Source organism: Lygodium microphyllum, chromosome 27, assembly GCF_053477565.2.
Source record: "Lygodium microphyllum isolate KBCC chromosome 27, Lygodium_microphyllum_v1.1.10, whole genome shotgun sequence".
NCBI lineage: Eukaryota > Viridiplantae > Streptophyta > Polypodiopsida > Schizaeales > Lygodiaceae > Lygodium > Lygodium microphyllum.
This window is the reverse complement of record NC_141161.1, coordinates 20,826,814-20,853,676: the sequence shown is the minus strand read 5'-3', so window position 1 is coordinate 20,853,676 and position 26,863 is coordinate 20,826,814. Positions and strand designations below refer to the sequence as shown.

General features: G+C 44.0%; 1 protein-coding gene and 2 pseudogenes across 4 annotated transcripts in view; 1 reads left to right on the top strand and 2 right to left on the bottom strand.

Moving 5' to 3' along the window:
• Positions 1-26,863, top strand: part of LOC148012117 (phosphatidylinositol/phosphatidylcholine transfer protein SFH3-like) — a 114,542-nt gene that overhangs the window by 68,912 nt on the left and 18,767 nt on the right. For all 4 annotated transcript variants that reach the window (XM_087669342.1, XM_087669341.1, XM_087669338.1 and 1 more), the window contains 3 exons: positions 16,701-16,750; positions 23,680-23,779; positions 23,914-23,994. In XM_087669342.1, coding sequence (XP_087525468.1) covers positions 16,701-16,750; positions 23,680-23,779; positions 23,914-23,994 — 231 coding nt within the window. The remainder of the gene's footprint in view (positions 1-16,700; positions 16,751-23,679; positions 23,780-23,913; positions 23,995-26,863) is intronic.
• LOC148012119 (uncharacterized) lies at positions 11,336-12,564 on the bottom strand (annotated as a pseudogene).
• On the bottom strand, positions 12,698-13,309 carry LOC148012118 (uncharacterized; annotated as a pseudogene).

Here is a 26,863-nt window from a genome sequence, read left to right as displayed (position 1 = left end):
AAGGCGCTATTGTGCACATCCATTGTGTGATCACCACTTTTGGATTCTTGGCCTATTGGTTGACACATCTGTACACTGGAGTGGTGTGGGCTGGTGGTATGGAACACCAACCCTTGGGATGTGGTCATGGCTCGGGGTGCTCCTAGCTCCCAGGCTTAAGGGTGAGTTCGTTTGGCTCTACAATTGGGAGGTGAGTCTAATGTCCAATCTCTTTTATGTTGAGTTTGGCTTCTATCGTGTCTCGTGTACAGGCTGGATCCTAGGGGGATGTTTCACTATTCCTGGATGCAAGATGAAGACTCATGGATTGGGCTAGTAGTTATTGGACAGGTTCTAAGGAGGATGAGATGTGGGGCTTGTGCATTTGTTGTGCTGTAGACCTGGGTGAACTCCGTTTTCCCATGGTAGACTTGTGATGTACGTGGGGGGTAATAGACGCTCCTGGTTGCATAACAAGGGCATCCATGAGCCATGCTAAGAGACAAGTTTCTGTCATTTGATAGAATCGTGCGGCCTAAGCAAGTAGCCACTCAATCACATCTATTGGCAAGATCCACCCGAGGGGGGGGGGGATTGTTGAAAGATAATGTTGAGGTGTGGGACTTCAGCTCCGTGCCGCCTTTTGATGTCCATCCAACATGCCGGCCATTGCTATGCTAAAAGTGCTAGCCCTAGCTCTCCCAACCACTAAGATACATGGGTTTCTCCGTGGTCCCTCACGATCTCATCCACCAATGCTATTGACTAGGCTCTGGAGTGAGAGGACTACAAGAAGAAGGTGTAGTTCAGCCCATTTGGTGGTGCAAGAAGGTGGGCGTCGCCGCTCCTTGATTTATGGACCACAAAGATTCCCATGACCAAGGGAAGCGGAAACTTTGCCTATCTTGCCACTCGGACCACAGGCCACATTGGAAAAACTCATGTGTCATAAGTTGTGCTTGGTGGGGGAAAGTGCAAGGAGTTGGCATTGCCATAGAAGTAGTGGCGGTGTGTAGGGAGCAGGTGGACTGTGTGTGAGGTGAGCTAGCAAGGGTGTGGGGGACATTGCCCCATGTGGGGGGATGCTGTGGCTGGGGGGGGTGAGGTCGGTGAGGGACATTATCAAGATTGGTAAACCAAGTCCGTCCCTTCTCTCCCAAGCAAAGACCGAATGCTTGTGCTTGTTGAGCGGGGTCCATTCAGATTTCTTGAGAAGCTATACGGGTCATTGTCTTCTTGATATTTATCAAGTTTCTTGGCCACTATGTGTATCTTTGTTTGGCTTCTGGTATTTGGGGTGTGACTCCCAGCCCGGCTAGCATTGGTCTGCCAAGGCTGCCCCACTTTAGGCATTGATATTGTCTAGCAATTGATTTGTGAGTAGCTCACTTAGTGTAAGGTCACCTTCTAATGCTCTCTCCCTATTGGCATTGCCTCCCGTTCTATTCCTACTTGAGATGGCTAGGATTTTGTGATCTCATTGAGCGCTGTGGGGGGGGCGGGGAAAGGAGGGGTGGAGTCCTTCGCGAACTAGGTGCGGGCAGTAGAGATACGGCTCTTAAAACCTACAAAAATGAGAATAAGGGCTTGACATGTGGGACACAACATTTCTCTAGGATCGCATTTCTTTTTAAAATAGTAATGTTTCTTCATTAATTTAGCATATTTTGGGGTTGTTTAAGTCAGGCTAATGCATTTTTAGCTCAGTATCCCCTCTCAGGCCCCAATTGAGCTATGAGAAACAAACCCTTTCGTTTATTTTTTTTTTGTTCCAAGGTGTCCCATCCCAAATCAGCCAAGATTCATAAAATGTGGATGTCTGAGGCTATGAAATCACTTGGTGCACAAAATGGAAATATTTTCTTAACAGCTTGTTAAGGAACAGGATAACCTAATCATCAGATGACTTAGGAGCCCTAGTGGTTGAGAACTTAACGAAGAGGTGCCGATACTCAACCAACTTAACATTCACGTCATCATTGTTAGTGATTTTAAAATTTTAGAGTTCATGATTCAAATTGATGTGATAGGTCCTATCCCGAGGCACATAGTGGTCAATCAAGTGTGTCCAACGCTCGGTGATAGTGTATCAACCACAACATTCTTTTTACCATCAATATGTACAATCTGAAAATGAAACATAAGACAACTTTGTTTGCGTCAGAAAGTACCTCAAATTTTGATGGATTGTCTCCATTGTAAAATCAGTCTGCGACAAATAATGTTTCCATTGTAAAATCAGTACCTCAAAGTTTGATGGATTGCCTCCATTGTAAAATCAGTCTGCGACAAATAATGTTTCCATGTAGATAGTGTATGAATTTCCTATTGTTTAATATGTTAAGATACCTTATTGCTATATTGTTGGTAATAAACTCTATTCTTTCTCTATTTGTTGTACCTAACGGCTTGGTATGTATTTCAATAGATATGTAAGAAGCCTATAGTGTGGATGTGTTGAAGGCATGTGGCAGACTTAACAAGCTTTTGGATATGAATAAGTGCCACAATAGGTGGTGGTACCTAGATGATGTAAATAGACTCTTCCTTTGGTGGCGTTTGATTGGTATATTATATGTTGGCAAGCTCTTACTGAGACATAAAATAGTTTTTCTGTTGGCAGATTTCCTTCATTAGGTATATCTCTACCATTTGTTTCATTTGAGCAAGTAAACCACACTTCTCATCTCCCTCCCATCCCACCACTATCTTCTCCACATTTTGATCTACTCACATCCTCATTCCAAAATCTTGGATTACATTCTACTTTTGCTCAAAGCAGACTAGGGGTTGGATCTTCCATCTTTGCTCCTAATGTTTTCTCTTTCTCCATACCATAATCTACCTACCCTCCATTCACTCCACCTCTTGGTGCATCGTTAGGGGGAATGCCACCCTTTAACAATGTATCTTGCACATACCTTCACTTTACCACATTCTTTAACTCTGGGCCGGTTTGATGGGCATCCCCCTCACTATCCTTTGATACTCACAAATTTCCCACAATCTTTCAAACACAAGGATATCTATCATGTGCTTATGAACTATCGTCGCACATCCCTTGGGTCACTCCTATGCAAGGATTTCCATCCTCTACTCCCCGTGTCTCTATCCCTCCACTGTGGGTTCCTCCGGCGGTTACCATACCCTATCCCTAGTCTGCCGCCCATGCTCACATTTAGATCCGCTATGCACACTTCTTGTATGCATGGTATGGTGGGCACTCTGGGATTATTTCCCAAGTGTACTCTACTCCACCTCCCTATCCACCGTACCTCCATTACATACCTCCATCTCCTAGCACTAGCACTTATGTTGCAACGGCCAAAAATGCCTTCATGGATGAGATACGTTTTAATAGATTGAATTTTACTACTTGGTCGAACTTCTTATAACAAGTGCTTGAATCTTAGGGACTTTGGAACGTCGTTGGTACCGAGCTGGGACCCTTGATTAGCTCACTCTGATCACATCCGTCAATGGAGAACCTGCAATGCCACAACCAATTTTGAGTTAATACAAGGGTTGCTTCCCGAGTTAGACTCTTAATTTCAACATTTTTCCCTTGCATATGAGCATTGAAGTCATCTCATTGATTGCTATGCGGCTCAAGATTGCACTTGCTATATCAATCTCAATTTTGAGCTTCAGGAGTTTTCCATTAAGGAAGGGGATGATCTGAAAGTCAAGTTGACTGAATATCGGTGGTTACTTGCCGGGTTTGCCATTGGTGGCTTCCCAAAGTCAGATGATGCTTCTTGAACAAGTTGCACGACAAATACTTCCATTTTATCCAGCATATTATCTTACTATCTAGATTGTCAACCTTCTATGAGTTTGAGTGCTAGTTCTTGTGTTACGAGAGGCTGCAAAATCAAGTCCACAAGAAGTCCTTCACACACATCCATTTAGAGGGGTGAGGGTTGGTTGCCTCTTCTTCAGAAGGGAAAACCACCAGTGGCAAGAACTCGCAAGATGCGAGGGCAAGCCAAAACAAGGGTGACACCACTTTCTCCGATGGAATCAAAGAAACACGACCTCTTTGGTAGCAAATTCCTAAGAAAAATAGGTTTTGCTGCTATTGCTAAAGGCCAGGCTTTGTGGATGAGGAGTGTCATACAGAGGCCCGGGGTCTTCCTCCTAGAAAACCATACTAGATTGTTGTGACTAGGCTGGCCAACAGCCCAGTGGGGCTACGCCTCTCGCTACTACATCCTCAGCTCCATCTACCCCATCGGCTATTGGATATGTGGCACACAAACAGCCTCAATAGCCTATCTCCGTCACTACTCTTGAAGGATTGGCTTATTGGTTTGCTAGTGGCTCACCTATTGCACTTAATGCATCCATTCCTAGGGCATCCAATGCACCTTCTAGGACCACTTCCCTACCTCGCTATACGCGATGGTGGCCACACACCTAGCTTTTCCCTTTTTCGACTTTTGGTGCATAGTTACATATTCATTGCATTGCACTTAGCTTTGCTTTCTTTTATTTTCAGTTTTGTTTTTGGAGTATCTCACTAGTCATCTTTGTGCTTGCAGATGTTTTCTCTTTTGGAGGGTTTTGTATTTCAGTGTAGGACTAATATGCAGACTTGCACTAGTCCTTCTTCATGAGGTGGAGAGAGATGTGTGTCGTTCCTTTCATGGTTCCATCTACTTGTAGGTTTTCTCTTCTAGCAGCATGGAGGTTTTCCCTCCTGTGGCAAATTGTATAGCATCTTTCTTGATGCTATCATGGCTATCACTTCTATCCTTGCTCTTCCAGTATAGGGATGCTTTATCATTTTTATCCACATGGTTCTCAGCACCAAATGAAGGCTGACATCCTTAGGCTTCTCTTTCTTCTTCGGCATCAACATTCAGGTTGAGAGGGGGTTCCTATCCTTCTTGGTATTCTACAAGTTTTGGCACATGTCTTTGACATCGGTCCTCCCCCCCTGTTGTACCTTACCCTATGCATTGCTCAATTTCATCATCTTTGTACTAGGGCACTAGGATAAGTAAATAACTTTTCCCATGAGGGATACTATCCAAGTAGCATTTGCTGCATGCGATTTTTTTAGCATGTAGCATACTACGCATCCCATTGTGCAGAGCATCCATAGTTGTCAGGTACGAAAAGTACGATATGGTACGGTACGATAAAATATTGTACTAAATGGTACCTTAAGATTTTATAAGGTACTGTACAATATTAGTAGGAAAAAAAATTAACTGCATTTTTTTAAAACTATAAATAATAGAACACATGTTTAAAGTGAAACTAGTAGTGCCATTACAAAATATGCTGAATACATGAGGTAAAAAGCCCTCGCAATCACATGTGAGCAACAAACATACGGGCAACGGTACAGTGTACTAGATACATCATACAATCATCAATGAGTGAAACTGGATACAGTCATCAGTGATAGTACTAAGTAGATACAAAAAGGTGAGACTCGAGAGAGCTGAGGCCTAGAGGCTAGGATGACTCGTGAGGCATCACTATCTGTTGAGATATCGAGCTCCACTCGTGATACGCCAGGGTGACCGTTGTGTATTTATGTCACCGACTTGTCAGTTGCAGACGCGGTTGGTACACCGCCCATGAATAATAGCTACATGATAGCTATCCTTATCTACTCTAGTTCGTGGCTCAGTTAGTATGCCACCTTAGTTAGTTGAGTTTGGTTTTGAGACCCATATAGAGGGTTCTTCTATTTCTTTGTACTTGAGTTCTTTTGGCTTACATAACTAAGAAGAGAAAAACTGTTTTCAGCCTCCACCCTTGTGTGTCTTCCCCCATTGTGCAAGCAAGAAAGCTTCAAGCGAGACTCCTTCCTTCTCTCCCACAATCTTGACATGGTATCAGAGCCTTGTTCGTGGTAAGGAGCTCAAGAAAGCAAGCCAAGCTCGCGGTGTTCTGGTAAGAGGAGCAGTGTTGCTTTCATTTTCTGTTTTGGGAGCAGATCTCTGCAGGTAGCACAATCGGAAATTGCAAGAGTGCATTGTCTCAGGTTGAGACGCCCTTCGCGGTGAAGCAAGAGGGCAGTATATGCTGCGGGAGAGAGCTTTAGCTCATGGCGACCCTGTTTTTTTTATTTGAGGCCATTTCGGGGCCTGTCTTGGAGGTGGAAGTTTTCTGCACGCACTCAGGAAAAAGCCCTGTTTTATGCTGTGCAACCACTGTTCTACAGGTCAGTGAAAAGTTACTGTAGAAATCGCATCGTATGCTTGTGCGCAGAGACATTGGGAGTTACAGAATCATCCCTGTTGCTTGTTGATGCAAAATCGTCACTAGGAAGTGACTGTGTGGTCAAATACCACTTTCGCCAGTTTTGCAGATTTGCCCTTGTGAGGGTGAAGCTGAGTTTTTGCAGTGACAGAATTTTTCGCAGTGTTCTGTAATGGCGTCTGATTCTCTCTCACAGATTGTCACTGAAAAGCTTGACAAGAACAACTTCCAAGCATGGAAGTTTAGAATGACGAATTTCCTTATGGAAAAAGGATATTGGGAATTTGTTGCAGGAAATGAAGAAGAACCAGTTCTTCCTGATGTTCCCAATCAACAGCAAATGCAGGCATTCAAAGCATGGCATGAGAGAGCCAGGAAAGTTATGTACTGGCTGTCTATCAGCATTTCAGACTCTATGATTGTGCATATTCAGGATGCAAGTACGCCAAAGGAGGCATGGGATACTCTGTCAAAGATGTATAGCACAAATACGCAAGCCAGGAAAATGCAGCTCAAGCAAGAGTTGCACAATGTGCAAAGAGAAAATATGAGCATCAATGACTACCACATGAAGGTGAAGAAGATTGCAGATGCACTTGCTTCCATTGGGTCGCCGGTGGAAGATGATGATTTAGTTTCTGTGACCTTGAATGGTCTAGGAAAGGATTATGCACAGTTTCGGACATCCATTTCAGTTCGTGAAAGATTTCCTGATTTTGAGGAGTTGATTGCTCTTCTAATTTCTGAGGAGCAGAGAAATGGTAGTGCATCTTCTTCAGGAGGAACTTCAAAAGAAGCTGTCTTTTACTCAAATGCTGGAAGAGGTAGAGGCAGAGGTAGAGGAGGCCGATATGGAGGCCGTGGTAGAAATCAGAATATGCAGCAAACTCAAGAAAACCAGTCCTATGGAGGAGGACGTGGTAACTCTAGAGGCAGGGGGAGCCAAAGAGGTCGTGGTGGATGGCAAAGAGGCCAAAATGCAAACAGTAATGTTGAATGCTACTACTGTGGTAAAATGGGTCATATGGCTAAAGACTGCTATAAAAAGCAGAATGACATCATGAATGGAAAACTGCAACAAGGGAATTATGCATCTTCTAGTAGACAGGGTGATGACAGAAATGAGCACTTGTTTATGGTGCAGCACATGAACAATTCTGTGACAAGTGCAGAAGAAAGTAATGATGTATGGTATGTTGACTCAGGTGCATCAAACCACATGACAGGTCATGCAGAATGGATGGAGGATGCAAGAAAAATGAAAAAATCAGGATTTGTGGAGACTGGTGATGATACTGCACATCCTATTGTGCAGATTGGAAAAATTCCTTTGTCTATGCAGGATGGGAAAAAGAAATACCTCTCCGATGTATTTCATGTCCCGAATATCACCAAGAATCTGGTTTCTGTTGGTCAAATGGTTGAGCAGGGCTTGCAGGTCAGATTTAATCCTCATGGATGAATTGAGTGCAGTAATGTTTGCACATGGGACCGGTGTAGTTGCAGATATTGATATCTGGCATAAACGCATTGGTCATGTTAATGTACAGGGACTTAAATCAATGCAGGCCCAAAATATTGTTGCAGGTTTGCCGAAATTCAAGGTTGCAGAAATGCATAAGGTATGTGAAGCCTGTCAGTTTGGAAAACAGGCAAGGAAACCATTTCCTAGACATGTTCAAGAGAGTGAGAAGCCATTGGAATTAATCCACTCTGATGTGTGGACTACTAAAGCTGCATCTCTTGGAGGCTGTCATTATTTTGTCACTTTTATTGATGACTATAGCAGAAAAGTTTGGGTGTATTTTATGAAAAAGAAAAGTGAAGTTTTTGGGTATTTCAAAACCCTTAAAGCTATGGCTGAAAAAGAAACAGGTCTGCAAATAAAATGCCTAAGGTCAGATGGAGGGGGAGAGTACCTCTCAAATGAGTTTGCAAAGTTCTTGCAGGAGCATGGCATAAAGCAGCAATATTCATGCAGTTATACCCCACAACAAAATGGAATTGCAGAAAGGAAAAACAGGCATATCGGAGAGGTATCTCGTGCTATGCTCAATGAAAAAGACTTGCCAGATTTTTATTGGGCTGAAGCAGTTGCTACAGCAGTCTATATAATGAACATGACTCCCACTGTAGCAATACATGGGATGACTCCAGAGGAGAGGTATACTGGTAGGAAACCAGATATTTCTCATTTGAAAATTTTTTGTTGCATTGCCTATGTACATGTGCCAGATGAGTTGAGATCCAAGTTGGATCCAAAAGCTGAGAAGTGCATCTTTATTGGTTACTCTCTGCAGCAAAAAGGGTATAGATGCTATAACCCTTCTACTCGTAAGTTTACAGTGAGCAGAGATGTTGTTTTTGATGAGATGAGTAGCTGGTATAAACCAGTAAATGTGATTGATGATGTAGATGCACAAAATGGTAATGCTGCACAGAATTCACAGCAGCAGTCACAAAATATTAGTGGACCTGGAGCGTTCTCTAGCAGTGGTTCACATTCTTTGCCGTGGACAGGCAGATTGAGATCAGGAGAATCTTCTCAAAGCAATGCAGATAGTGGTATGCAGGTATCACGAAAAGGAAAAGAGAAGGTTGATCAGCCCATGTTTGATGTGAATGCAGGTCACTCTTATGTGGATGGTGAATCCAGTGGCTCAGAACAGAGCATTGATGATGAGTTGGGTATTCCTTCTATTGTTACACCTGGAGTAAGGAAGACCAGGGATGTTTTGAGAGCACCTGGGAGTGAACCTACTTTGCGCAGGTCTACGAGAGCTAGGTATCCTGTGGATAGGCTGAAATATGATGGATTTACAGCCATTCACTATGCATATATGGTCAAAGTGATACAGGAACCAGAACCCACATCTTTTGAGCAAGCCATGGGAAAAGAAAAATGGGAGAAAGCCATGGATGAAGAAATGGATGCCTTGGAAGCAAATGCTACATGGGAGTTAGTACCTTTGCCTAAAGGTAAGAATGCAATTGGCTGAAAGTGGGTTTATAAGGTGAAGCACAATGCAGATGGTTCTGTGAACAGATATAAGGCAAGATTAGTAGTCAAGGGGTATGCACAAACATATGGCATTGACTATGAAGAAACATTCAGTCCAGTTGCAAGGATGGCAACTGTAAGAGCAGTCATTGCTATGGCTGCATCAAAGGGATGGTCTTTACATCAGATGGATGTAAAGAATGCCTTCTTGCATGGTGATTTGCAAGAAGAGGTCTATATGGAGCAGCCACCAGGTTATGTGCATGTTGTTCATCCTGAGTTTGTTTGCAGGTTGAAGAAAGCCTTGTATGGCTTGAAGCAAGCACCTAGAGCATGGTCTGACAAGATAGGACAGTATCTTGTCACTATTGGCTTTCAGATTTCCAAGGCAGATTTCTCACTTTATGTGAGAAAAACAAAGAAAGGTATTATGCTACTTGTCATTTATGTTGATGATTTGATTATGACAGGTGACAGTGATGAAGATATCCTTCATGTGAAAATGCTATTGAAGCAGAAGTTTGAGATGAAGGATTTGGGAGAGCTGCGTTATTTCTTGGGCATTGAGGTGATTAGATCACCAAGTGGGATACAGCTCTTGGAGAGGCAGTATGGATTGGACATGCTGTCCAAATATGGGATGACAGGCTCTAAGCCTATTTCAGTTCCTTTGGAGCAAAATGTGAAGTTGAGCACAGATGCAGGTGAGCTTCTAGAAGACCCTACTATGTACAGACGCATAGTAGGAAGTTTGATTTATATGACTATTACCAGGCCAGATTTGAGCTATGCTGTTGGATTGGTAAGTCAGTTTATGCAGGCTCCAAGGAAACCACATTTGGATGCGGCTAGACGCATACTCAGGTATGTGAAGTCCACATTGCAGTATGGACTATTTTATGAGACTGGGGTTCAGATACAGTTGCATGGATACACTGATGCTGATTGGGCTGGTAGTATTTCTGATAGACGATCTACCAGTGGATATGTATTCTCTTTTGGCAGTGCTGCAGTCACTTGGAGCAGCAAGAAACAGCCTACAGTTGCCTTGTCGAGCACAGAGACTGAATACAGGGGTGCAGCAATGGCTGCATGTGAGGTAGCTTGGTTGCATAAGCTACTTTATGATATGTATCAGTCTACAGATGGGCCAGTTGTCATTTATTGTGACAACATGAGTAGTATACACTTGGCAAATAACCCAGTCTATCATGCTAGAACAAAGCACATTGAGGTGCATTATCACTATGTGCGAGAGAGGGTTTTACTAGGTCTTATTGATCTAGTTTATGTCAGCACAGAGGATCAGGTAGCTGACATATTCACGAAGGCATTGGGCGCAGAGAAGCTGTGCAAGTTCAGAGACCTGCTTGGTGTGCAAGAATTGGGATTGAGCTCGAGGGGGAGTGTTGAGATATCGAGCTCCACTCGTGATACGCCAGGGTGACCGTTGTGTATTTATGTCACCGACTTGTCAGTTGCAGACGCGGTTGGTACACCGCCCATGAATAATAGCTACATGATAGCTATCCTTATCTACTCTAGTTCGTGGCTCAGTTAGTATGCCACCTTAGTTAGTTGAGTTTGGTTTTGAGACCCATATAGAGGGTTCTTCTATTTCTTTGTACTTGAGTTCTTTTGGCTTACACAACTAAGAAGAGGAAAACTGTTTTCAGCCTCCACCCTTGTGTGTCTTTCCCCATTGTGCAAGCAAGAAAGCTTCAAGCGAGACTCCTTCCTTCTCTCCCACAATCTTGACACTATCATCATCATCATCATCATCATCATCATCTAAGTGCTCATCAAGAGAGTTTGAAGATGACTCCTCGTCATCGAATGATGAGGCACTCTTATACGCATCCTCACTGATAAGGTTACCATCATCATCAAATGATGGCTCCCTAGGCAATGATGGTCTAACCATAGGCAAGGGGGGAATGTCATCATCAGGGACTGGACGAGAGCTACTAGAGCCCCGCCTCATATATGTCTGCAAACTACCTGAACCACCCCTCGTAGATCTTGGAGGGTGCCGAATGACCATGCCCCTACTGGCAACTCGAACTCCTCGCCCACGAGCACGCTAACTACGAGTGTCACAAGTGTCTGCTCTCTATAGAGCTCTGCAAAGATCTACTCCTCCTCATCGACCTCCTGATGTACACTCGCAAGAGTGTCGTCCGTCAACTTGAATGTATCAACATTTACCTACACAATGCACATAAGATAATAGATTATAAATACTAAATTGTTGAGTATAATACTATAAAGTAACAAGTTGAAACCAACAAATTTACAAATTAAACTTGACTTATCATTTTATGGTTAGGTGTTTACCTGCTTTGGACTACCCATACTTATCATGCCCTTCATCATGCGCAAGTTAGTGCAGCAATAGACTAGCTGCTCTAACTGTCGTGTGCTAAGACGATTGCGAATCTTCGTGTGAATGAGAGAATAGACACTCCAGTTTCTCTCACATGCACCCAAAGAGCAATCCTGCGCAAGGACTCTCATGGCCAAGGGCTGAAGAGTCTCCAGCACATATCCTAAATTTTGCCACCAAAATAGAGGCTTTACAAGTGACTCCCTTCTCCAACAAGTGGGAGAAGAAAATGCCACATGTCCTGCATAGCATCCAAGCTCCTCTACGACTGTGTTGTGGTCATCTATGGGGACCACACGAGTCAAATATGCAAGCTGATCTGACTGGAGCTCTCTATCATCCATGATCGCCGGTGACTTGTAGGCCGGATGCACCAATGTTGCAAAACCATGGATGGGCCTATGCATCCATGCCCATCTCCTCTTTGCTATCTCTAGGATGTATGCAAGCTGAGAATCTGTGATCATCGTGCAAGCCTATACCTCCACCAATGCCGCTCTGAAGAAGTGAATGAGAAGGCCCATGGTGGACCCCTCGCAATCAGTCATACACAACATCCTATAAAGGGATTCACGGCAATCATAATGGCACGGACTTTCTATCAAAACTGCTTATCAAGGCACAACACCTGCATGGCTTTCGCCTCCTTTGTCTCATACTCATCCCACTCATTCCATAGAGTGGACACCATTGTTTGACTTAGGGTGGACCACACCTCATAAAGCCGCTCCAATAATAACCACATATAAGCAAACCGAGTTGAAGAAGGCTTCTTCAACTCAACATTGCTATGCTCGCGATACATCGCAAGCACCTTCACCTTCACCGTGAAGAAGGTGACAACAGATGTAGCCTTGTGTGCCACCCTCTTCACCCATTTTAGCTTCTCGATGTCCTCCATGAGCAAGTCCAAACAATGACTTGCACATGGAGTCCACACGATCGAAGGAAACTCGGCCTCAAGCAAACGGCCCATGCGCCTACAATTGGATGCATTGTCTGTCACAACTTGCACCACATTCAATGGGCCCACCTACAAGCACATCATACATGGCACAAATTTTAAAAGCTTTGGGGAGAGATGAATCATCAATCATGACTTGAAAATTCTAATTACGATTCATGAATAATGAAAGTAACTTTAAAAAGGCAATGTGTATCTCAATGATAGCTTGCTAAATGTGGCGGTAGATGAATGGGCCGGTCGTTTTTCTTCCCCTCTTGCCGGTGTCTACGGCCTGCAAAAAATATGTGCCAAGTGGACATGAAATGAGTATGTTGATGATACCCCGTTTCTTACAGTCACTCCATCCATCGGTGAGAATAGAGCAACCATATTTTGTCCATGCGGCCCGAATAGGATCAAGGGCTTTATCAATCCTCTCCTTCTCTTCATCAATCTTCTTCATCCTCATATCATTGTATGAGACGCCGCTCCATCCTTCACATGGGCCCACATTGGCGATGGTTCTCACTATCTTCTTCCATTGCTCATGCTTTAGGATGTTGAATGCAAGATTGCACTCGATCACCGTGCGTGCAATCTCAACATCGGCTTGTCGTTGCCTTTCTCTAAGAAAGGCAACCGATCCACGTGTATGACCGGGAGCTTGAGAGAGAGAGGATTGCCTCTCTGGTACTGCATGAGCCTCTAACCTTTGCCTTTTTGCCTTCTTCGGGTGGTCAGTTTTCAGCCTTCCTTTGGTGGTACGTTGTTGCATTTACCAGATTTGAACCTCCAAGTATTGTGTTTTGGTGACCAGTCTGCTATCCTTCATTATTCACTACTCTCATATCTTCCATTGGTGGTTAGAGTACTCAGGATCCGTCTCTGGTCACTTTAGAGTCTCTTCTCTCTGTGCTTGAGTTTTGAGTTTTTACGTTTTACGTTTAGAATTTGAGTTTTACTTGTCTCTGTCTAAAGTTCTTGTGTTTCAATCTTGGTGGTGCATGTTGTGTTTCCTCAATGCAAACCCTAGCATATCTTCATAGATGGTACACTTGGTAATGCCATAGAAGCAAACTGTGGTACCAAACAATCCACACTCGAGTATGTCTGGGATGCACCGCAATAGGGATAACTTGAAAGTATATGTGTGGGAGGTTGAGTCTCGGTCACAGGCACACCACTTGGAAACATGTATATAGAGGTTGTAAAGGTTGCGCCTAGGTGTGCAAAATCCCTCAGTGTGGTGTGTGGCGGTAAATGGGGTGCACTCAATGGAAGCGGAAAGAAAGGTACATTGGAAGATGCATACAACAAGGGGAAGATCTGACTGTGATTTACTTCGCAAACAGGGTGTGGGAAGTAGAAATATGGCTTCTAAACCCTGCAAAAACAAGATTGAGGGAGAGTGGTGGGTTGCAGGCCTATTTATAGCAAGTTTGGGGCCCCCAAATTAGGGTTTGGCATTTGGGACATAGCAACTCTCTAGGATTGCATTTCTTTTTAAAATAATAAGGTTTCTTCATTAATTAAGCATGGTGTGCTTTGGGGCTGTTTAAGTCAGGCTGATGTAGTTTTAGCTCAATAGTACTCTCCTCCCTCTTTGACGCCATTGGACCCTCGTGAATCCCTCGTTATCCACCTATGCAACCACCTACTAAGTTGCCCTCGCACCAAAGCGAGTACACTTTGCGGCGTGTTGCCCAAAGCCATGACATCGCACACATTGACTAGGTTGCCCTGCTGAAACGATTTGCTTTCTAAAGGTGTGCCTATTAGACTCAAATCTCTAAAAACTTTAAAATGTTCCTTGTATCTTCCATTGCCACCCGTACTTTCGGAACCCTTGCGGCTATCACTACATTAGTAAAAGAAGGTGGGAGTGCTGAAGAGGCACCCAAAATCCTCTACCAACTCTTGGTACTCCACAACGAATCCGTGAAAAGGGTGATTGGATAGTAAGGGAGTTTGTTGTGGAGCTCAAAGCTCTCAATAGTTAAGCCGCTATACCACAAAATCGTGTAAATGACTCTCTTCGTGGAGGCTATGGGGAGCTACCAACAAGCTCTAAAGCTCTTCATATGTCTTCCCTATATATAACTAGGTAATTACGTTTCCCATGTCTCATAGTAGGGAATCCTAGGTATGCATATATGAATTCCCCACACATAACTAGGGAATTCCCTTTCCCACATCTTGAACTAGGGATTCATAGGTCATATATCTAGGGAATCTAGTTCCCCACATACCGTAGTAGGAAATCACAAGCCACTCAACTGGGGAATTCAATTCCCTACAGCCCATACTAGGGAATTACAAGTAGCATACCAAGATATACTTTGTGGAAAATGGTTATCAAACAAATATGGGTAAATCTAATAGTAATTCAATCCCATACTAGTTACAGATTCTCAAAAATAATCCATGTTAATTTGTACATAGATAAGTGATTGGTCAGAAACTACTTTTACAATGTGTTCTTGTTTACATGATTATGAAGACCTGCAATGGAAAACCCTGGTCCGGACACTGGAGCACTCTGCAATTGCACCCCAATCACACGCCTTGCGTGTCACCCTCACGGAGGAGCAGCTCTTGTCTGTTCACACCATGGAAAAGGAACTAGAGGAGACTGTGATGATATCTTTGGTAAGGTCATCGGGCACTCTCCATCTAGGGCACAGCTTCGCAATTGGCTTCGTTCCACCCTGTGCATCGGTACCGTGTAGATCGCGGAAGCGATACTGATTGGTCAGGGTATCTTTATGGTATGTCTCACTTTGGCAGAAGATTACCTTGAGGGGAGGGGGCAGCACCAAGTAATCAGAACAGCCAACCTGTGGCAGGATGTTTTTTTTTTTTTTTTTTTTTTTTTTTTGGGTAGGTGGGGGAGGGGGGAGGATGGATGGTGCAGAGGTAACCAGCTGGGCCTGGCGACCTGCCTGTGGTAGTGAGCCGTCTGTAGGGTGGGAGGTGGACTGATGGGTTGGGAGGTGTCAGGGAGGGGGAGGCGACGAGATACAGCCTATGGGGAGAGGGGTGTTGATGGATCTAGTCATGGGAGCCCAGGTGGGAGGGTGGTGGGCCTTGCGGAAGTGGGTGATGGCAGCTGCTGGTTGGCACGGAGTGGCAGCACACTGAGGAGGGACTGGCAGAGATCACACATGCTCACGGCTCATCATTGCGACACTTCTCTTTGTCCAATGTAAAGTCAGCTTGGAGCAACTTGAATGCTATATTGATTTCAACCTACCTTACTTGATGATTACCCTTAACAGATTATGCCACAACTACTGCAAATCTGCCCCTGCCGTCTTATTGTCATTGGCAAGCGGCACTGAATGCTAATCAAAATCGGGCGATTCCATATAATGGAACTGTGTTAATCCCGAAATGTTATATGCAGTATCTAAGTTCTTTGAAAATAAACTTACAAAATGTATAGTCTGCAACGTGGTCTATCATAAAACAGACAATATTTTTGTAAAGTAGAAAGAAGTTTCATTTCTGTAGGAAAACCTTGAATCAGCAATTTTTAGAGCAAAGTTCAAGTAAGTATTACGATTTATTCATTTTGACGACAGTAGCTGGAACGATTTCGTGAAATCCTGCAGATATTGATATCCAGGCCTGGATAATAACAGCTGCAAATCTGACCCCAAAACCTCCCCCAAACCCTGTAGCTCAGTTCTGCCAAAAAATCTAGTGAATGCTAGGCTGCCAAATTCCTCCATCAGCAGGAGCAACAGTCTCTAGTCTTGATAAAAATAACTATGCAGCTGTATCGTCTGCAAACATCCTTGACATTTCTTGCTCTAGATATCATGGGATCTTATGCTTTTTGAATTCCTCCAAGCTTATCATAATAATATCCTCCATTAATTTTGCTTATCTTTGGCTCTGAGATGATTAGACTCTGTCAATGATCTTTCTTTCTTGTAATCTAGAAAGCCATTTGTACATGATGAATAAGCTATACTGACTCTTTTACTCACGTTTTTGCTTTTATATTCTGTAAAGCCATCTGTATATGTGAATAAATGATCTGTTAACTTCATTCTGTGCATATATGAATGAAAAGTTTCTATATTTTCATTGCAATTTTGAATTTCGACTATGGTGCATGATCATATTGTCCAACCCCAAGCTGATTTGTTTGCTTGCAGGTTCTGGGAAACAAGTACCAAAGTAAACTTTTGGAGGTAATAGGACCAGGGTATGTTGTTTTATATTTCGAAATACTCTTCATATTATTATGTGTGTTATGAATGAAAATCTCTAGGATTTTGGATTCTTTAATGTTTTCAACTTAGTGATGATTATTGCTGAGGGAAACTCCATGCAATTCTCCTTTTGTTGGGAAAAAATACATTGCTAGTCAAACCCTTGTTTCATCCACCAAAACTGAGTGTAATAGATTCAAGCTTCACAAACGACAATTACAGTGCTGGAAGAAAGACTGCTGGGGCACTTAGCCAATTGGCTAAGGAATAAGGGGACATCTCTACATGTTTTAAGGAATGACTTGTGCCTGTGCAATTTAGCCAAAAAAAAATCAACCCTTGCAGCCTCACGTCAAACCACAAGGAGATTAACTGCTTCCTTTTAGTCAAATATGGTAGGCTCCTTCTAGTGGTGCAGAGCCCTTGACATAGAGCAGGACATGACTTTTCCTCCACTGTGGCACTATCTTTTTTTTTCGTAAAAGGTAATTGTATTAATTACGAAAAAAAGGTACAAGTTGACATGGTTACAAGATACACGATGGCTCTAAGCCATCGCGTGTAATCTCTCTGGCTCTCTAAAGCACTAAACTCCAACAGAATTACAAAAAGTCATGGCAACAACTCAGAGGAAATTGCCATATGCCAGGGAAGTAAGTCCTCCCTAGGAAGTAAGTCAGAGTGCCGAATGAGATCTATTTGCTGAATGAGATCTATTTGCCAATGCAATAGGCCTTTAAGCCTAGCAATATGTCCCTGAACATTATAGGCCGAATCAAACAGAAAAGCATTCCGAGTGATCCAATTGTGCCAAAAGCCCCAGTATCTAAGAAAGTGAAACAAGATCTTCATATGTGGCTGAGCCGGTGTAGGGTATTTGGGCCACGCAAAAACCTAGTCAAAAGGGCTTAGTGAGAAACCAACCACTGCTCTCCAAATTGCCGACAAGAGTGACCAGATTTTCTTGGCAAGCGGGCAAGAAATAAATCGATGACGGGCCGATTCCACACTGGTGGTGCAAAAGAAACAATTGCCATTGGAGATTCGACGCTTGGAAAGGACTGAAGCAAGCGGAAGACCACCGATCATGACCCGCCAAAGAAAGACCTTGCATTTGAAAGGAGTCTTGTTCATCCAGCCCTCCATCACAGTTGCCTTCCACCATGACCGAGATTTACGCAATCCCCATACAGTATTGGCTTTAGTAACCAGCCATTGATGATCGTTAATCAAAAGATGATACACCTGGTTAGTTGAGGCCTTTTCCAAATTCAAGCGACCTGCAAGGTCCCAGTCTTGCCAGGGACGATCCGAAGCAAGGGCAGGAAAGGGTTGTCTGCTCTGGAGCACCATCAAAAGCTGTCCCCGTAAATCACGGTATCCGCGAGGAATCCTGAAGCGCCTTCTGGCTGTGTGAAACGATATCAACACATTGCGACTAGCAAGAGTGGCATCTGCAAACTGAAGTCAAGCCCAAATGTGCCATACGATTAAATTTTGGTCTGAGCTCATGTTTGCCTTCCCATGAGAGTAATCGCGAGGCTGCCAACAGTTCCTGTTGAAAAGAGTTAGTAGCTAATCAATCCTCGGCTGGGTGCCATTGAGCCTTCTGGAGAACCAATTTCCGGGAACATACCAAATGAGCAAGCAGGGATGATGAAGGACTAGAGAACCGAGAGTCTGCATTAAGAACATGCCACCAGGAGCTCCGAATTTGAGTATTACCATGCACAAACCCCTGATTCTCAAGAAAATAACGGGCTATCAAGACCCAGGGTGATGATCTAGGCACATGGCACGAAAAAGAGACCATCGGAGTGCTATCATATGGGTTTCGGCATCCAAAATAACCCCACCACCCATGCGTTTGGGGGCACATGCATGCGACCAAGAGATCCATGAAATACCTGCATGTAAGGAGTCCTTCTTCCATAACATGAAACGAATGCACTGAGTAAGAGCATTCAATGTAGTAGTAGTCCAAGGCAGCAATGGCAAGAAATATGCGAGCATTGGCAACATAATTGTCTGAGCCACTTTGAGGTGAACATGAAAAGGCCAAGCCTGTGACTTCCAATACAGAAACTTAGTTATCGGTTTTTGTGAAATCCACTCTAGCAGTTGCTTCGGCCGAACATCTACACCCAAAGGATACCCAAGATGCCTGACAATGGAACCACGGGGAACAACCCTTCCCTGCCAGTCCAGTGACTGCAAATCTGACTGCGTGCAACTGAGAAGACCAGAAGCATGCCCAAAGAGAGTCCATACATCCAATGCTTTGCGAAGATTATCCTTATCCGCACGCAAGATCATAAAGCTATCATCAGCCAGTGATTGACTAATGAAGTGCTAGCCAAAAGGAAGAGACAATCCAGCCAACTGAGTAGAAGCTGCCATATGAGATAACATCGAAAGCACCGGATGAGTCGCCAGGGCAAAAAAGAGAGGACTCAGAGGGCAACCCTATCTCACAGAGGGTGCAAGGACAAAAGGCTCGGTAACACCACCATTCACCGTAACACGCGAAGAAGCCACAACACTTATGGTATAAATCAAACGAGCCATCCGAGTACCAAAGCCCATAGTAGACATAAGGTCTGCAATGAAGGACCAGTCTAAATAATCAAACGCTTTTTCTAGGTCCAATTGAATCAATACCACCTCGTGATTGGAGTGCCTCGCATAGTCAACAGCCAATTGCACATTCAAGACATTATGCAAGATGTTTCGGCCCTTAATGAATCTGTATTGAAGAGTATGTACAATGGCAAGAAGATGCTTATGGAGCCGATTCGCCATTACTTTGGAAAAGATTTTATACATCGAACCCATCAAGGAAATTGGTCGCCAATGTGTCAACATACACGGCAAAGGAAGTTTCGGAAGCAGTTTGATAAGTCCTTTCCATGAGGAAGGTATGAACCCTATTTCCCAAACCTATTGAAACATGGCCGTCAATGGTTTTACCAGACTGGTAGCAAAAACCTCAAAGAATTCATTGGTGAGACCATCCCAACCGGGACTTTTATCCTTGGGCAAGTGTAACAAAACATCCATAACCTCTGCCTCAGAAATATCTGACTCCAAAGTAGTTTATATGTCCTGTGGAACCTAATTGCGAACCAAATCATAGAAAACTGAGCAGGCATGAGTAGTTTGATCCAAAGGTGAAGGATCAAAACCAAGAAGGTCGAGAAAATAATTCCTACACATATTCACGATAGTCTGAGGATCAGTGATCATTTGACCTTCTGCATTCTAGAGTCTAGTCATATTCTCTCGAGTTGGAGATGCATGAAGAGCATGAAAGAACTTATGAGTTTGACAAGCACTATCTTGCAAATTCTTTGTCAAATTTTGCAATTTGGCATGTTGATAAGATTTCAACTGAAACTCTTTAAGAAGATCAGCCAAATGCATAGCCAATGGCAGCAGAAATACATCATCTGGAGTCTCCACCAGCAGAGAGCGAACCAAAACCAGTAATTCCTCCGCGGCGTGTCGACGCCACCAACAAAGAGAAGCATGATGGATCCCACACTGCCGTGCAATCCGCTGCACATTAGAGAGCAATCGTTCAAAAGAAGCATTGCCCTGAGAAGGGAAGTCCAATAAAAATCTGTCAATCAATTGCTGCATGTAACCCTGAAAGATGGAATGCTTCAAATAAGATGAGTTGAAACGCAGAGGGAGTCTATCCAGAAAATGCTTAAAAGGTGCAATGGGTTGTACAAGCATTTCAAGCTGTAGAGGAAAATGGTCCGACAGGGCATATTGCTGCAACACTCCTATTTCCAGCATCTCAGGAAGAAAAGCATCATCCTGCATGATGTACTTGCGGTCCAACTACGACCAGGTAGATGTATACTGCGCATAATGAAAAGTAAATCCTGTAGAAGAATGGTGTAGCCAGGACTAGAGATCTTGCTTTAGTACTGCAAGAGCAAACGCATTCCACACACGGCTTTCCAGAATATCCATCACCGAATGCTCTGATGTGGACTGTGAAGGATCAACACATATTAAAATCCCCCATCAAGAAACCCCGTCTGCCAAGGGTCAAGGAGGTCTTCAAAGTATTCCAAAGTTCCAGGCGGGATGAAGGGTCATTTGGAGCATAAAGCCCAAGTAGCCATAAGATCTCTCCTTCAAATAAAACTTCAATCACCACAAAACGACCATGTACATCATTTTTTATAAGAATAGGTTTATATTTCTCATGGACAATCATAAGCACACCCGAATAATGCATGGCATGAGTCCCTGCATAAAACAAGCGAAAGCCATGGCAATCCACAACTTTTCCTGCTTCACCGTGACTCTTGTGCTCAACAGCACACAAAACATCCCACTGATTCTCATGCAATAAAGTCCACATGGCATGCTGCTTATTACAAGAACAAATGCCTCTCACATTCCATGTGGCTATTTTCATGTATCTTCAAAAAGACGATCAAGAACAAGGCAACACTTGCCTCGATTTAACCTTCTCTGCAAGAATGTCAAGGACTCCCTCGTCAAAGAAATCAGCCAACACGGCAAAAGAGTTCCGACGGGCAGATTTAGAGGTAGACGGTATACCCATTGACTTTGGGATGGAACGGGGATAACGCCGATCCCATGGGGTAATCACATTACCTCTAGCATTGAAAGCCAACTTAGCAGGTGGGCCCTTCGGACCATCCGAATATACTTTCGTCGTGGGCGGATTGCGAGGAACAGAAGAAACCCTAGCTTGAGAAGGGTGCTTTGACGACAACATATCTTTCCTGTGCGCATAAGTACGCAAGGAATCTTGCAAAGCATTAGGCATAGTATCCATCATGCCAGCATCAAACCTTTTATCTTTTTTAACACGTACATCCACCCAGTCATTATTACGGGAATCCACGCCTGAAACATGTTGTTTGCCTTTATCCAAAACTTTAGGAGGCTGGGTCGCATCCTGTGACGGAGCGTCAAGCACCATGTCTTCCCTGGGACGCAAAACATGCTCCACCTCTGAAGTCACTTGCTTTTCTAGACATTCGGCCATAAAATGCCCCAATTTACCACACGAAAAACAATGGCCTGCAAAGTTACCCCATTTCAGTCGAAAGTGCAAAGGATGCATGCTAGAGCAGTTAAGACGTAACCAAGCAGGCCTTTTTTGGGCAATGTCCCATAATATACACAACCGGTTACGATTCGTAGCCCTTAGGCTCGGGGGGACTAAAACAGTGCCCACAACAGCCATGGCATCCTTTAACAGTGGCCAATAGACGGCCGGATAGTTTTCCACCTCAACCCACACTGGGCATTCATGTTGAAGCAGGCGCTGAAAATCTGCCATTGGGCGCCATGGCACAACATGGACTAAACGGCGATCAAAGAACAGTGGTAGTTTAGACAGTAGATCAGCATGGTGCTTCTCGGATTTCAACAGTACCTCATAAAAGCCGCGGGGCCCAACAAAAATCTCTTCAACACACTCCCCTTGTAGGAGACTCTGCAGCCACTGGGGAATATGAGCAAGCACTAGAATCCTGCCATTGAAGAAGAGTATAACAGCACGTTCATAAAACACCGAGAAGGAGCGCAGGACATTGTTCGGGTCCACAGTAGCTTCCAGAACATCTTCAGTTCTAGAGTCGGAATACGCTTCATGATTATGTTGAACATAATCACCAAGCAGAGTGTTGGCAAACTCCAGCAAATGCTCCCAATCAACATCCCGAGAATCCACAGAATCAGAAGCAACCTGCGCATAAGAACGTTCCTAATGATCCATGGCCTCTTCCGAAATGTGCTTGGTGCGTTTGCCCGCAGGCTGAAAGTCAGAACCAAGGGGCATCTCCTCCGTACAAGGAACCAGATCCTCTGGTTCCTCTGTATCAGAATCCGGACCAAGGGCTCCTCTGTATCAGAATCCGGACCAAGGGCTGCCACCGTTTGGTCGAGAAAGGCCATATCCAAACCAGCCATATTGTATCACCACTTGTGCAGGTTGGATGCTGCACCAGAAGCTCACAGGAGCCAGAAACAGCACCAGCCGTTCTCTCTCTCTCTCTGTTGCTCACACACTGTGTCTGCTGTATCACAGATCTCTGTCTGCTGTGATGGAAATCTTGCACACCTCTCTCTCTCTCTCTCTCTCTCTCTCTCTCTCTCTCTCTCTCTCTCTGTACAGGAGCAGATCAGCTCTCTGATCTGCGCAGGGTTGCAGTCACGGGCTGCCAGGTTAGGGCTCCCTTTCTCTGTCGCGGCACCGCAAGATGCACAGGGCAGGCACCCGCGGGCAGACGCTGTGCAGATGACTGACGGGGCAGCGAACGAAAGGGACCTGTTGCTGCAAACGCCGTGGCCTGTCAGACTGTTGTGTGGACCCCGTCCGCTCTGTCGACGGAACAATTCGTCGCTCCCTGTGCTGTGCCCCACTGCTCGTGAAAGACAGGCGGAAAGGAACAGGACAATAGGCGGCGCCTGCAGACAGGGCAGCAGGTCAAAAGATGACGGGCACGATGTGGACGACGAAGTAGACTGAATCGCGCGCAGGTCAGAAGTCTCCCACAACACTGGAATCGCGTCGCGTGGTCAGGGGGGCACCAGATCCGCCATCGCCCGCTTCTCTCGTCTCTGCCATCGCGAGTCGTAATCTCTCTCTCTCTCTCTCTCTCTCTCTCTCTGTGGCACTATCTCTCTGACTATGAACCAATATGCTTCATTGCTGTCTGCATGGCATTTCCTGTTTGCTATTTAGCCAGCTCAGCACAGTATAGTGCTAAGAAAGACCTAATGGCTTGAACTTCATAGCCTTGTGATCAATAACCTTGTCTAAGTTTCCTGGTTGTATATGATTCGCCTCTATTTGTTCCTTATGCTTGACATAACTGCAAGTGGGTCCATTCTGCTCTTACAAAGGACACCTTTTTGTAAACAGTGAACTGCCTGAATTTTTTGGAGGAACTTGTTCATGTGTAGACCAGGGTGGCTGTATGAACTCAGACAAAGGCCCATGGAAAGATCCTGTGATACTCAAGGTATTAAGGAATGCCATATGGTTGTATTTAGTTGGACAGCATTGAACAATGGCATGTTTACTTTTCTAGATGGAGAAAAAATGCTTCAATACTTTTAACAAGGTTTAAAGTGTTCATGGGTCTTTTTGTGCCAGAAAGTAATGGAAGGTTACGAACGAGATGCCAGACATGTAATAACACTGCCGCAGAATGGATCAGGTGCATCAGAAATGCAGGTAACAGTTTTCTCATTTATAATCTCTGTGCTGATTCTCACATTGGCCATTCATGGCCACACTACATGTGACTTGTATGGACCCCTTTCAAAAATATAATTAACTATGTTTACCAGCATCAAAATGACACACTATTCTCAAGTATGGAAAAAGGGTCCAATGAGAAACTTCACAATGCATTACCAGTTTTCAACCAAATACAGTTACTGAATGCCAAACCATCCATAAAAGGCCATAAGAGAGGAACGAATCAAGTATGTAAATAGGGTCCACTGGCAAACTTGATAACAGGTTACCAGTCTTCAACTAAATAGTGTTACTGCAATGCCTAACGATCCCCATCTGGCCAATAACGGAAGATTCAAGAATAACCCTGGTCAAAATATTGTAAAATAATATTGTATATGCTGGTTAGGGAAGCCATAGCCCTAGCCACAACTCTAGTTTCCTCGTAGCTTGTGTATTAGTTTTCTGTTCCTAGGTCGCACATTTGGTCACTTAAGATTATTTTGGGCAACATTTGAGATAGGAAGGTGTTTGGAGCATCTTGTGAGCTGCTCGCTATGGCCTACTCCAATGTACTTCAACTCATTTGCCTTCCACTTGGCATTCAAGCTATGACTTGATCTTTTCTCACATATTTTTATTGTCTTTGCAATGGGTACTTGTAGTTGCACTAAAAAGTGGACAATGTGATCCAAAGTTTCTTAACAAGAAATCTTAACCCTTAGGCACCCAAATGTCTCCCATACAATGGAAACACTGTTGCCTTGCATGGAGAGTCTTGTGGAAATCTTGTTGGACCCTCCTAGGGCATGTGCAAGCTCCTTTGTGATCCCACCATCTTGCGCAAAGTCTTTGACCTAAAGTTGTTTAATGTGTTTGTGCATCTCCTTGCACTCATAGGTTGAGTTGTAAATCTTGACAAGAGTGTTGGTTGCAGGTCGAAGCAAGCATGTTTAGAGATAGAAGAACATGGGTTTGATCCAATAATATGGTCCTTGCTAGCTGCCCAACCTACCACCCTTGAGAGCTGCCCTAGTCATCCACATAGAACATGTGTAGCGCTCCAAAATGATGCCTTCCAGTGGCCTATAGCCACAAGAGAAGTTTAGTGAACCATCATGGTTGTTGGAATGCCATGCCTCTCTACACATCTCAAGCACCCATTGCAAAAAGGAATGTCTCCGAGGTCTCCTGCTCATCAACTGCAAAACCTTGGAAGTCTATGCCTCCACTGATTCTCTAGGTCTTAGATTGTTGAAGTTGTGAAGATATGCTAAGGTTTGCACCAAGAAAACGCAGAATGTATGAACACAACTAAAACACAATAACTCAGACATTAATGCAATACACACAAACACAAAATGCAAAAACACAAACACAAATAGAGAAGAAAGAGAACTTTGAAGTGAATGAATCAATGTTGTAAATAAAGGAGAGAATGTACAGAATGTTCAAGGGAAGAGCTGTTCAACAGCCGATGGCTCTCATGAGAGCTTGCTGAAGATAATGGCAGTTGATTAGTGCAATAGTGGGAGGCTAGCCGATAGCTATAGACCATGTAGCAATAGTCGTTAGGGGTTGGACCGCTTGTGGAAGAGTGCTAATGTATGGAATTTGCAAGACAAGGATTGGCCTGAATGGTGGGTATCTTGTCTATTTATAGATGTAGAAGGATCCTCCCAAATTAGGGTTTTGTATGTGGAACATGGAAAGTCTCTAGAACTGCTCTTTGTTTAATGAAATTTTTGGTAATTTACATGTTTTGGGGCTATTTTAAAGAGCTAATTAGAATGTAATGAACTTTTAGCTTAATATCCCCTCTCAAGCCCGAAATTGGAACTGAGAAGGGACTAGAGTAAAAGCTCAAGCCCATTTTTACGTGTTCCACCCCAAAGCAACCTAGGCATTAGACAAAGGGTGCACGTTGATTGCCCAATGGCCTACCAAGACTATAGAGGCAATAGTTATATTACCAAGGGGGCCCAAATGATCACTCTAGAGAGGCCAAGGTATTGGATAAAGGGTGTTTGTCAGCAGCCCACTGGCCTACCAAGACCTACAAAGGTGGATGGAACCATATTGAACTTTTTGTTTGTTTTTTTGTTTTTTTGGTTAGGGATGGTTAGATCCAACACATCACAAAACAAACAAGCTAACCCAACCACTTGAGAGTGTTGATGATGATGGAAAGGGATGATAAAGTATGGTGAGGTGGTGGTAAGGTGGTGAAGAAGCACCAGTAGAGATAGCTCAGGATCCACCAAGGTGTGCTCTACACAATGAGATGCATAAAGTAGTGCTACATGATAAGAATGTGCATACACTAGGTGCCACTTGGATAGTGTCCCTCGTGGGAAAATTGTTTACTTGTCAAAGTGCCCTTTACAAAGATGACTAAATCATACAATGGAAACGAGAAGGTACAATAGGGGAGGAGAGGCCGATGTCGAAGACAAGTGCCGAATCCTATAGAATACCAAGAAAGGGTAGGAACCCCCTTTGAACCCTAGATGTTGAGGCCGAAGGAGGAAGAGGAGTCTAATGTTGGACTTCTTGTGGTGCTGAGAACCATGATGATAGATGAAGATGGGAATGACACACCCCGACTGAAAGAGAAAGATAGAAGCCACTACCATGATAGCATCAAGAGAGATGTTGCACAATAATCTACCTCGAGAGGGCAAGCCTCCATGCTGATAGAAGAACAAATCTCCTAGGAAGATGAAACCATGAAAGGATCGGTGTGTATCCCATGTCTCCAATCGCGGAAGGATTGGTGCAAATCTGCATGTTAGCTCTACACTGAAATGCAAAACCCTACAAGAGATCAAAATCTACAAAAGAGGGGCAAGTTGTAGGATGC